Source organism: Podarcis bocagei, assembly GCF_964188305.1.
Source record: "Podarcis bocagei genome assembly, chromosome: 5".
Taxonomy (NCBI): domain Eukaryota; kingdom Metazoa; phylum Chordata; class Lepidosauria; order Squamata; family Lacertidae; genus Podarcis; species Podarcis bocagei.
In genome coordinates this window covers 24,745,115-24,757,935 of record NC_138129.1, presented here as the reverse complement: position 1 = coordinate 24,757,935, position 12,821 = coordinate 24,745,115, and the positions used below count along the sequence as shown (strand labels likewise).

The 12,821-nt window shown below is 43.7% G+C and overlaps 1 protein-coding gene and 1 long non-coding RNA gene across 3 annotated transcripts in view; one reads left to right on the top strand and one right to left on the bottom strand.

Moving 5' to 3' along the window:
* SRC (SRC proto-oncogene, non-receptor tyrosine kinase) overlaps window positions 1–8,182 on the top strand; it is a 93,002-nt gene extending 84,820 nt beyond the window's left edge. For both annotated transcript variants that reach the window (XM_081196330.1, XM_081196331.1), the window contains 5 exons: window positions 7–186; window positions 993–1,069; window positions 2,253–2,406; window positions 2,752–2,883; window positions 4,943–8,182. In XM_081196330.1, coding sequence (XP_081052456.1) covers window positions 7–186; window positions 993–1,069; window positions 2,253–2,406; window positions 2,752–2,883; window positions 4,943–5,151 — 752 coding nt within the window. In that variant the 3' untranslated portion in view covers window positions 5,152–8,182. The remainder of the gene's footprint in view (window positions 1–6; window positions 187–992; window positions 1,070–2,252; window positions 2,407–2,751; window positions 2,884–4,942) is intronic.
* A 2,050-nt stretch (window positions 8,183–10,232) lies between these two features.
* LOC308588403 lies at window positions 10,233–12,227 on the bottom strand. The gene is made up of 2 exons (XR_014008715.1): window positions 10,756–12,227; window positions 10,233–10,689 (listed from the first exon to the last, which is right to left on the bottom strand). It is a non-coding gene; the product is annotated as an uncharacterized lncRNA (long non-coding RNA).
* Window positions 12,228–12,821: the final 594 nt, after the last annotated feature.

The window sequence follows — 12,821 nt, the reverse complement described above, 5'->3', positions numbered from 1 at the left end:
CTCCAGGGACCTGGAATGGCACCACCAGGGTGGCAATAAAGACTCTGAAACCTGGGACAATGTCTCCAGAGGCATTTCTGCAGGAGGCACAGGTCATGAAGAAGCTGCGCCATGAGAAGCTGGTGCAGCTCTATGCTGTGGTTTCGGAGGAACCCATTTATATTGTAACAGAATACATGTGTAAAGGTGAGCAATGTATTAAGGGCAGTGTACAGGATGCCTTGTTTCGATGTTCTCTCCCTCAGACCGAAAGGGCAGAATTAAATGGGCTAGAAATCTAATGTTGGGAGCAGAAACATTTTACCCCATCATTCAGAACAGGCAGCATATGGAAAATGAGTTTGTCAATTAGGCATCATCTAAGCACCGATTCACATAACCCAGGCACGGCCAAACTTGGCCCTCCAGATGTTTTGGGACTACAGCTCCCATCATCCCTAGCCAACAGGACTAGTGGTCATGGATGATGGGAATTGTAGACCTAAAACATCTGGAGGGCCAAGTTTGGCCATGACTGGCATAACCAAATGGATGTGTTACAGATGTGGGCTGAATGGATTTACGCAGTTGTTTGTGTGGCTTTATTGTATCTGTGTGGGGTTTATTATCTGTTTGTAAGTTGCTTTGGGTTGCTCTAGGCAAGATAAAAGTGACTTTAACAAATTTAATAAATAAGAATAAGCACTGAAGAGGCCTGGTGATTGTTTGGCAAACCACCGACTTACAATTCAGCCCTTGCTTCCCATGTTGCTGCAACATTTGAGGAGTGTAAATTACAGTTCAATCAAGATGTGAGAAAAAACTAATGAAGGGTTTTTGTTAAGGCTTAAATTCTTTCTACACTCTTTAAAAAACAGCTCGTTGGCTCAGTTAAATTGTGTTGTTTGCTCTGTGAGATTGAAACAGCTGCAAATTCTGCAGAGGGAAAACATCTGCAAGGGTTTAGGGCTTGCTCCAACTTCAATCACTGACAATTGTATGTTCTGCTCTAGGGAGCCTCCTGGATTTCTTGAAAGGGGAGATGGGCAAGTACTTGAGGCTGCCCCAACTGGTAGATATGGCGGCTCAGGTGAGTGTAGCATGCTTTAAGAGCCAATCTACGTATGCTGTAGGCTTGTAGGATGCTGCTTTTCCAGATCTGTATGACTCCAGGCTGCTGGTGGAGGATTGCCTATTTTGCATGTTTGCCTATAATAGTATCTCCCTGCATACAAATATTTAGCAAGACAACTAGCTGTTGTAAAATCTGTCTCCCTGACATGCTGCTTTTCTGTTGGAGGGGGTGTTACTGGGGAAGCATTTTCCAGTGCCCTTTGGTTTCCTTTAAACCAATATAAGATCTCTGACCATGTCTCTCTCCCTTTGTGGCATTCAAGCCTCTTCCCATATCTCATTTTCTGTGTGCGCCAGCTGAGACAGAGTGCTGGTGAACATCTGTTTCAGCCAGTGCCACATTAGCAGCTATGCAGGATAGGCAGCCCACATGATATTGACTGACAAATACTTCATTTTTCATAGGTTTAGCTTTATTCAGTCCCTCTACTTTCAAGAGAACTGTAGGCTCATTTGACTCCAAGTTCATTGCTTTTGCTGGTTGGTTTGACAACACACACACACACACACACACGGCTTTACTACATTAGTCTATATCTTCATAAGTTACCTGAATCCTGGTAACCCTGGGCTGAATAGAGCTGGCTGATTTGACTAATGCTTTATGGGTAAGCTCTGACAGATCATAATAATCATTCAAGCAAATTCATAATGTATATTTTTTACTACATTTGTATCCCACCTGAACTTCAAGGACCTCAGACTGGTGTACATAGTTTTCCTTCTCCCTGTTTTATCCTCAGAACAACCCTGCGAGGTATGTTAGGCTGAGAGACAGTGACTGGCCCAGGGTCACCCAGCGAGCTTCATAGCTGAGTGGGGATTTGAACCCTGGCGTCCCAAGTCCTAGTCCTGAACTCAGAGCTTTCCAAACTTTTCAAGTTGGTGACACACTTTTTGGACATGGATCCTTTCACGACACAGTAATTCAGTTTTGCATCATTTTGTGACTCGGTAATTCAGTTTTACTAGCCAACTTTTAAACTAACCCTTTCCAGCCCAGGAGGAGTGTGGGGAGCATTCGTGCGACACACCTACACACTGCGGCCGACACACTAATGTGTCACAACACAGTTTAGAAAGCTCTACCTTAACTATTCCACCACACTGATTTTCTTTTGTGTTTGGGATTGTTCCAGATTGCATCTGGCATGGCTTATGTGGAGAGGATGAACTACGTACACAGAGATCTCCGAGCTGCCAACATCCTTGTGGGGGAAAATCTGGTGTGCAAGGTAGCTGACTTTGGACTGGCCCGGCTGATTGAGGACAATGAATACACAGCAAGGCAAGGTATGAGCTGCACTTTCCACTTGGAAGAAATAAGCAGCCGCAAACTAGTTAATGCTTCAGAGCTGGAAGAAGTCTGGGTAGCAATGCAGAGTAAAAGCCCCGCATTCCAAAAGCAGGAAGCGTTATCAAGACAACGTGAAAAGGCAGCCTTCATGCCAACATGACAAACTGTTGAGTACATTTCTATGATTCTATGTCCTGGATTCCTGCACTTTTGCTACTGCTGGTGAATGATGCAGAAGTAGTGGAAGACTTAGTTGCCGACATCCTTCATTTTTTCCTTTTGTGTGTGCTGAATAATATATGTTTGGTTTTTTTTACAATATGCTTGTCTGTCTTGTTCAGGTGCTAAATTCCCCATTAAGTGGACTGCCCCAGAAGCTGCTCTCTATGGCCGGTTCACCATCAAGTCAGATGTATGGTCCTTTGGAATACTGCTGACTGAACTGGCCACAAAGGGCCGAGTACCATATCCAGGTAAGTGTGTTTTTTTCTATACCGTCTTTTTCGCTCCATAAGACACACTTTGACCATAAGACGCACCTAGTTTTTAGAGAGGGAATGCAATAAAAAAAAAATTCTTTAAAGGGAGCGCTGATCAGAGCCTGTATGCATCCCAGGCTCTGCTCAGCTCTCCCTTTCACGAGCTGCATGGAGCGTGTGTGCGGCACTTGCGGGCTTTTCCCCGAGGAGGGAGAAGGGCAGCCCGTCACTGACGGGTTGCCCTTCTCCCTCCTCAGGGAAAAGCCCCCAAGAGCCGCACACACGCTTCATGCGGCTCTTTAAAGGGAGCGCGGCTCTTGCTGGCTTTTGTGGGAGGTGGGGAAGGGACAGAGTGCAGCTAAGCCAGAAGCTAGAACAGCAAGAGAGAGCACAGTGATCCCTCTTGCTGTTCTGGCTTCTGGGATAGCTGCGCAGCCTGCATTCGCTCCATAAGACGCACACACATTTCCCCTTACTTTTTAGGAGGGAAAAAGTGTGTCTTATAGAGTGAAAAATATGGTAGGTCTTTCTACAGGTGCTCAAAGGGGCCACAAGACCAGCTATAGCCAACTACTCATTCACTTGGAAAGGGACAAGGATCTCCAAGGCAGAAGAATACTGTCTCCTACAGTGCTAATATCAGAGATAAAGCCTGCCTGCTCTTTAAGAGTGAAAGTCAGCAATTTACCCACCCACACCTCCAACACTCTGTGGAAATGTATGTCTGATCTTTGTGGTGTGTTGCTGAGCTCCAAAACTAGAGATAAAAAAATCCCTCTGCCTGTTCTTTACAGAGGATCTTTAAAGAGGAAGCAGAGCATTTTAATGCTGTTTAGATCAGGAAATAAAAGTTGTGAGGTTGCATCCTGTGGTTTGGTAGAGTAGATGCAGCCCATGGACTTGTGGGTTCGCCCAACCACCTTGGTTTATCCTATTCTTTGCATTTTTAATATATTTTGGTTGTGTTTTTATTTTTAATTGTTGTACGTCATTGTGAGTGGTGCATGGACACTAGTCAGGTAGAATAGATTTTAATTAATTAATAGCTTTGGAAAAAGAAAGCTAATATATGATTTGTGGAGGATATACACCAACAATAAGACCTTTTGCAATTATGGGAGACAAAATCAGCAAGTGTCTCATGGGAAATGGATTTCTCCAGAGTTTTAATTCCTCTGTAGACTTCTGCTTTCCTTCTGAAGCCCCATTCATATATTACTGTTGCAAAATGATACCCGGGGGGGGGGGGACCACTCCCTTTTATTCATGGTTCAGTTCCACATCAGTAATATTATGGGTGGCTCAAATCCCTGAAGTGGTCTACAGCATGAGAAAAATGACAATAAATACAAGAGAAGTTTGATAAACAATAAACTAGTTTCTACAGACTATAAAAAACATCCGTATGTTACAAACACATTACAAGATTGGGCTATGGGGAAAATCCCTGCGTCCCATACCCAGCTAGTGCCTAGCTCTCTGTTTGCTGGCAGGAGAAGAAGAAAGGTAACAGGCTTTGTGTGAGAGATGGGAAGTTTGTGACCCTCCAGGTGTTATTGGGCTTGCATCATCCCTGGACGTTGTCCTTGCCGGCTGGGGCTGATGGGAGTTAAGAGTCCAGTATCTGGAGGGCCACAGGCTCCCCCTCTCTGCTTGATGCCAGATTTTAGGAACGCTACTTAAATCATAGAATCATAGAGTTGGAATAGACCACAAGGGCCATCGAGTCCAACCCCCTGCCAAGCAGGAAACACCATCAGAGCACTCCTGACATATGGTCAGGAGTGCTCTGATGCATCCACTGTAATGCAAATTAAATCTGTAATGCAAATCGCTCCACTGTAATGCAAATTGAACTGTACTTAGTAAACAGGAGCATACGTTGTTAGCAACACTTCTGTATATTTTGGCTAAACTGTTCTACTGAAGAGCCAGGTTGCATACTCCTTTTCTGAGAAGTGATAATGTATGGGATCCAGGAGTGGTATGCATGTATGTACACTTACATGCAAGTAGTGTTTACTGAACACCTGTCTGCTTTTGTTACCAATAGGTATGGTGAACCGGGAAGTGCTTGATCAAGTGGAGCGAGGCTACCGGATGCCCTGCCCACCAGAATGCCCAGAGTCTCTGCATGATCTGATGTGTCAGTGCTGGAGGAAGGATCCTGAGGAAAGGCCGACCTTTGAGTACCTTCAAGCTTTCTTGGAGGACTATTTCACATCAACAGAGCCTCAATATCAGCCAGGCGAGAACCTATAGATCTGGGAACAGAATTCAGTGCCAAAGACTCTATGCTGCTCCTACTGCATATGTGCTCAAGCGAGAGACTTTGAGCCATACTTGAAACATGTCTGGAGCACCTGCCAGGGTCTCTTCCTCGTTCTGCTGATTTGCCCTTCCTTTTGAGGATGGTACGGGGGGCCCTTTGTTAAACAAATGTGGTGCCCTTGGCTGTTATGGGTTACCTAAGGCCTCAATAGGTCATAAATTAGCAGTGTCATGGTTCTACTTTTTGATATGAAGTTGGCTATGGTGCAGAAAAACAGGGTTTCAGAAAAGCCAAGTTCTTCCAGAAGAGAAGAGGCCAAATAAAAACCAGGGATCCTATTCCTGTGGGCTGCCTGCCCTCTGGAGTCTGCCCTCCCTCCAAACCATCCTTCACATCCATCAGCAAGAACATGGCAATGCTGCGTCTGATGGTGATGATGTGGGCTACTTCATGGCTGCATGGCTTCAAAGCACTTGGGTCATCTCTGATTGACTTAGTGGTGATGCTACAGCATTATGCCTTTTCAAATTCATATGGCTTCTGTTCTCCTTTATGTCTGAAACCAGCACAGTTTCCCCTTTCCTTGTCCCATCCAAATCCCACTGCGTGGAGTTGGACTGACTGCTTCACTCCAGGAAAAAATGGCAGCCCGCTTATATTTGGAACATGTCACATTTCCATGTACTTATGGTCCTCTTTTTTTAATATGTGTATATATGTACAATCTGCCACTGTTCTCTTCTGGGCCACTGAGGATGTGTCACTGTCCGCCCAGTCTTGTCTTGTGTGTGTCTGGTGCACTTGCTCTTAGCCATAGAAGAAACAGGACTCAGGGTGCTGGGTTTGCAGTTCAGATGTAGGGTTTGGTTCATCTTTGCCTTGGAACAGCGATGGCAAACATGGTGCCCTCCAGATTTTATTGAACTACGATTCCCATCATGCCTGATCATTGACTGTATTGGTTGGGACTGACGGGAGATGTAGCCCAACAATATTAGGAGGGCACCACATTGGTTACTTTGATGTTGAACTGAAGGAACTTCTTGAGGAGGTCATACTCTGCAATTGATTAGGGATTTTAATTTTGATGCTTGTGGTAGTGTTGGCTTGCGCATTTTTTAGAGCTGTGTTTGTTCTTGGACTGCAGGCTTGTCTTCCAGCCTAGCCTTTCAACCCTAATAAAGTGAAATTATGAACAGAAATGTCTTAGACTGGCAAGAAGGGATATACTCCACCTGGGTCGTAAGTCCCCTGAATGCCAGCTGTTAGCCCAGGGAATAAAAGTCTTCCACGTGGCATTTTAAGAATTCATCAAGTACACGGTTCCTTTTCTTTTCCACATCAGTGCATCTTAATCTTAACCATTTCCAAGGCTCCTTGGTCCCGCAGGGGCACAATATTGCTGCTGGGCAAACTTCAGCTGAACAAGTTGCTCTGCAGTGCTGCATCAGCACAGTGGGTGCACTTCTGGTTCAGGCAGGGTAAAGAGGCCTTCCATTGCCCTGCCATCTGAGGGCAGCCCCCTTCTCCCATACAGTATGTGAGCAAGTGATGCACACGGGGAAGAACAAACCCAACAAAGAAAGTAGCAAAGTACATAGAACCCTGCAAAACCCTCCCTCACTAAACCTGCTTCCCAGCGCTATATGATCCCCAGGACGACCCCTTGCTGGAGAGAATTTTCGGGCAGGGGTTTAACCCAGCCCTGTTCTAAAACTACTGATAAGAGCTTGCAATCTCCACATAGGCCCCTTCTACAGAGCAATCCTTTAAGAAATGCAAGTCCCTGTTTATGCTTCTGATTTGGTTATGACCTAAAACTAGTCCCAATTATTCCTAGGGTACAAATCATGCCAAATGTCCTTGTTTTGCCTCTTCTATCTTCCTTCCATCTTTTAAAGCCTTACTGGCTGAAGCAGTGGGGGAAAGTGAGGACAGTAGCTGAACCCTGTGAAGTACTAATGAGCAAGCTGAATGTTACATTCCACTGCCTGTATTTTTTCCTCTAGTAAACTAAAGGCAGTCACCACCAGGCTGTTTGTTTCACCAAAGGAGCATTAGGGGGAAGGGCTGCTTAAACTTGTGCATTCTGGCTGTCTTTCAGTTAAAATTACCCCTTCCCGAGCTGATTCGGAGTGGAGGGGAGACTGGGAGGAAAATGGTTAAGCTGAAGTGCAGGTAGATACAGATCATGTGGTGTTACTCTCTTAAAAACTCACAACACAATAAACTGCTTTCAGTTCAAAAAAGCAAATGTCAGAGAAGAGAAATATGCAACTACATTCAGTGTATAGTTTGGCCATAAAAGTCCTTAAAAATGGATGTTCAGACTTCTGCTGGATCACACCCTGTGCAGTCTCTTCCTTGATCACTTGTCACTTTCCACATATCCTGCGGAGCTTTCCATACTCATATCCATCCTGCTGCACATCAGGAGCTGTTTTTAACAGCAGCTGGCATTTGAGCAGCTGGTTGCAGTTTACATTTCAGCTTGTGCATATGCAACAGAATTCAACTTGGCAATCTTTGCACTGTCGGAGGGGGGAAGCTTTTAGAATCAACTATCAGTCTGTTTTAAAATCAGCAAGATGCCAGAATCAGCCCCTTCTTGGGAAAGAGCAAGGAACCGAACAAGATGGAGACTTGGGCACCAGTACCTAGTCCCATCAGCAGCTGGTGCTGCAGCGACCTTACTCCATGACCTTCACTCACACGGAGGAGCAAAATATATAAAGCTGCAATGGACTTGGCTGGAGCATGCCTGTTACATTAGCGCTTGTTAGGCCAAGGAATCTGCACCCCAAGGGCAGATGGAGTAATTGTGCACATCACGCTAGGGGAGACCTGAGATGCACTCCAGGAGCTGGCATGAGAGTTCAGACTTGGAGCCACGTTGATTTGTTAACTAGGGCAATTCTACAGACAACACACTGCATCCCAGACTCACAGCCTCAAAGGGACTGAAAGGGCGATTTTTCCAAAGTGCCTGTTGTGTGGGCTGTGAGTTGAGGCTGATTAATTTTTTTTAAAAAAAAACCAACTAGATTGCTTCAGCATCTTAACTTTTTTAAAACCAACAAGATTGCTGCAGCATCTTGTCAGAAAATTCTCACTAGTGAAAGGTGGGTCTCCTGGTCACTCAAGGTAAGCTTTCAGCTGTCACTCCCTCAACAAAATGCAGTGTGCTTGTCTATCCAACTAAGTCTTACTTGGAGGAGAGCCACTGAAATTAAGGAACATGAAATAAATGAACCTAAGTTAGTCATATTCCTTAATTTCAATGGGTCTGCTGTGAGTAGGACTAGCATTGGCTACAACCCTTATATTTGGGCATTCCATGATTTCTACCAAAACATTAATGGACTAGAGCCAAGTGCCTCTGTGCAAATATATACAGCAACATTTGACCAGGTTTGAACCCAAATAGTTAAACTTGCTTCCTTTGACATAAGACAGATAGCTGAATGATTCCATATCTAGCACTTCTACTGGAAATCCCAAATCTATAGAGAACTAGCCGTCCCTCCCCACCTTTAAAGTCCTATTAAAACCAATTAAACTTGTTCAGCCACAAGTATGACTGACACTCTCTGGCTTGAGGCCTATGGTTGCCACTAAGTCTCAAGCCTACAGTCCATGAAACAGCCCTATTCCTACAGAGAACAGCAGCCCTTGGCCCATGTTTGGAGTGGAACCTTGCCATCGTCACACTGCAGAGCGAGAAAGTGTAATGAACGCCAGTTCCGCAGTTTTCTCCAATGTGGCCTGCCACCATCCACAAAACCCTTTCTAAGCGATATGCAAATAGATCTGCCTTCTGTTGCAATGGTTACTTCTAATTTACAGAAAACCCTTCTGCAGTGCACCACACTTTTTATTAGGAGAATTTCTTAACAGCTGTAAAATAGCCCCTTCCCCCTTTGTATATAGCTCTTGAGTCCTCTGAGTTGTTGCTCAGTGGCTTTGGATATTGATTTAAGTGCATGTGACTCCTAAAAGTGATAAGGATGTTTGTTGCAATTGTACTTAGTTGGAATTCATTGTTGTCGCCGTGCCATCACTTGGTCGTCTTACTTTTTCATGCCTAAAGTTTGGAAGGTCTCCAATGTGCCAAAAACCCCCCCCAAAAAAACCTCCAAGGGCAGAGTCCCCCCTCCATTTATCCGATTTTCCCTTATTCGGGACCAATTTCTGGCAGGACTGGCTTTCCAAGAACTTAATTGTTTTAGACAAGTAGGTGTCTTGTTGCTTCATTCATTCTCTGTTTTGCCATCTCATTTGAGCAGGATGTTTTTGCTGCTGTTATCAGCTCAGTGTTAGACTGGGAAAGGGGTTTTGGAGGGCGGGGTTTTGCTCAGAAAGGTCCAAAGTGGAGATTTGATACCTCTTATCTCATTCAAAGAGAAAGGTCCACAGTTTTTGAACGGAGGACCTCTGTCCACCTCAAAGGTAACTTGACTCAACCAGAGATTATTTCTGCCAGAGATAGAGCACAGCTGAGAAGGCACCAAAAATGGTATGACGTTATGACAAGATTTTGTGTGCTTCCCCGCCACTCAGTCCTGCACCCTTGCCTGTTGGCAGGAGAAGGGACATGGAATGGGGCTGAGTTCCCATATTTTGCACAAGCTCCTTTCCCAAAAAGTCCAGATTCAAGTTTTTATGATGCTGAAGACCAGACCTCAGTATCTTTTTGAGGTTACTGAGCCAAATCTCCATCTTATGCCAAGTAAGTGTGTGTACCTCAGAACCACAAAATGCTCAGTGCATCATAGCAATAGTGTTTAAAATTTAGTCATGGGTTCTCTTAGGTGCCTGTACTTTCAAACAATTGCTTTGTTATATGCCAAAACCCCCACCTCCTGCAGAACTTCTAGTAAAATGCATACTTTTATTGTGTTGGGAACAGGGTCTGCTTTCCTTTTTCCAATGCGTTGTAGGAGGTACAGATAAAGGGCAGCAACTTACCCCCTGCCTTTCTATATCTCTTCTACACTGCTTATTCATAATATGCCTTATGCGTGCTTTTTTCCATATGTACTCAAAAGACTATATGCTGGGTTTTAAATAATAATAATAATAATAATTTTCTCAGATGTATTGAATTCAAATTCTGCTCCTATGAGGACCACTTCAGCAACATGCCACATTAAATGAGAAAGGAACTAAGCTGGGAATTCAGGAGACTGTGCCTTCCCAAACCTCAAAACATTCTGTTCTCTTTTCTATTCCTTTGCCAAGCTGAACATTCCCTTGTACCTCCTTCACATCCAGGACTGAGAAGGACTTTGCCCCTTCAGCCTTTTTTTTTAGTATTCCAGTGTGCCAGTGTATATTGAATTCACATCAGAACTTTCCTTTGTTAAAGCATGGTTATTTGGAACACCAATGTGGGCTGACAATTAGCCCGCATGGGAAACAGCCTTTTGTTTTGTATTTTATTTTTTGGTGAAATGCTGCTCCCTCTAGTCTTGTTCGCTTTCTATACTAGTCCATCCTAACTGAGGTGGCAAATCGGCAAATCGTGCCTGCGTTGTGCCACTTTTGAACTGAGCAAATTGTGTTGTGCCACTTTTGAACTGAGCAAATCATGCCTGGGTTGTGCCACTTTTGAACTCAGCAAGGGCTCATATGATTGCAAGGTTTTCCCTACAATAAAGAAAAATAATCCATCTACAAAACTCTTTTAAAGTGGGGAGTAGGCTAAATCCCTTCTGATATTTAATTCCCTGTGCAAGGGGGGAGTTGACCGTATGACCCGCCTGCAATTTACAAAGTGCAGCCTAGATGCAAGTTTTCTGCCTCTCAGAACTAGACCTAAAAATCCAGTCTCTTAAATCTGTGATCGAGCCATTTCCTCATGGTGTAATATTACTGTATTTGGGGGGGGGGGGTTCTTTAGCACCATTCATTTGTGAGCCGGACTTACATTGGGGTATTCAAATTATGTGACCAGGGTTGTTTTTTTGTACAAGCTGGTACAGTTGTTTTACCGGAGTGATGGGGTGTGTGGCATCCTTCACTCCAAGGAGATGCCAGATTTGTTGTTTCTGTTCAAGTATGTCAAGAAACCCCTTCTGATGAGATGGAAGGAAGGAATAACTTTATTTTTAAATGTCAGCCACCACGGAGAAACAGCTTCTTGACAAATACAAAACGAAACATATACCTAACTGGGAAATGCTTCAGTGTAGGAGCTAAAACCAGTCTCTGTGTGCATATGTGTACGTGTGTGTATATATAATATATATAGATATTAATGTATAAAGAATCCTTTTTTCCAAGTATGTACATTTTTTTTATATTAAAAAATCAAGACAAGTAGATCAGTTTAAAACCAGATTTCTCTTCTGCTTTTGGTATAGCAATAATGATTATGAATACTAATTTAAATGAACAGTGTACTTAATCTTACTTTTCTTCTTTGTCACACACAATTTTTTCAAAGAAAAATGAGTCAAGATTCCCTTGTGTGAACTTCCCCGTCTTCCCCCGCCCATCATGCATGGCATAGGCGACTTTGGTACACAGGAAGGAAGCTTGTATACTGGAGTCCATCTTCAGATCAGAGCCTGACCTTTGCAATGAACTCATGAACTGAAGGAAGCATTAAGAGAGCTTCTTGTGTTGGCCTTGTTCTTCCTTATTCATGTCTTCGTTTTTTTTAAAGCCCACAATGTGTGAATCTGTCAGAGGGAGGCTCTGGCACTGGCTGAATGAAGTTTAAACAAGTCCTTACACGGATTTCTTCTGCTAATGTAATTGTGTGTGTGTGTGTTGGGGGGGACGGACTGCACACATTTTGTAAAATCTCCAGAAAACTATGCAGAGAATGTAATCAACTTTTTCTCTGTGTCCTTTTCTCCCGCCCCTCCCTTTTTAGTGTCAGACTACTTAACTCTTTTTTTGAAAATAAAATGTTATCAAAAAAATAAAATTGCTAAATGTATGGAGATGAAAGTCCTTTTTTTAATTCAGCGGTGTATGTCTTTTTTCCTTTCCATTTTTTTTGCAGTTTTGTTAAATACAAGTAAATGGTACACAGGTGTGGGTGAGAGAGGGAGAATCATAGAATTGTGGAGTTAGAAGAGACCTCATGTGTAATCTAATCCAACCCCCTGCTTTTCAAAGAGAGAAATGACCTGCCGTATCAAATGTCATGCAAGTCCATATTGACATCATTGGGATGCCACCCCCCATGACGTTTCTGACCACATACGATTTTGTAAAGCTCGAAAGAGAATCTGTGTTTTTGGCCACCTCAGCTTGCTGCTTCTACATGCTGAGTGACAATGTTTATAAAATATTAACAGTGCAATTCTATATGTGTATACAGTGGTACCTTGCGTTAAGTACTTAATTCGTTCCGGAGGTCTGTTCTTAACCTGAAACTGTTCTTAACCTGAAGCACCACTTTAGCTAATGGGGCCTCCAGCTGTGGCTGCACCGCCGTGCGATTTCTGTTCTCATCCTGAAGCAAAGTTCTTAACCCGAGGTACTATTTCTGGATTAGCGGAGTCTGTAACCTGAAGCGTCTGTAACCCGAAGTACCACTGTACTTAAAAGTAAGTTTCACTAAGTTCAGTGGGGCTTACTCCTAGGAAAGTAGGTAGAGGAGTGCAGCTCAAACGTAATGGACTTATGTACTTAGTACACATGC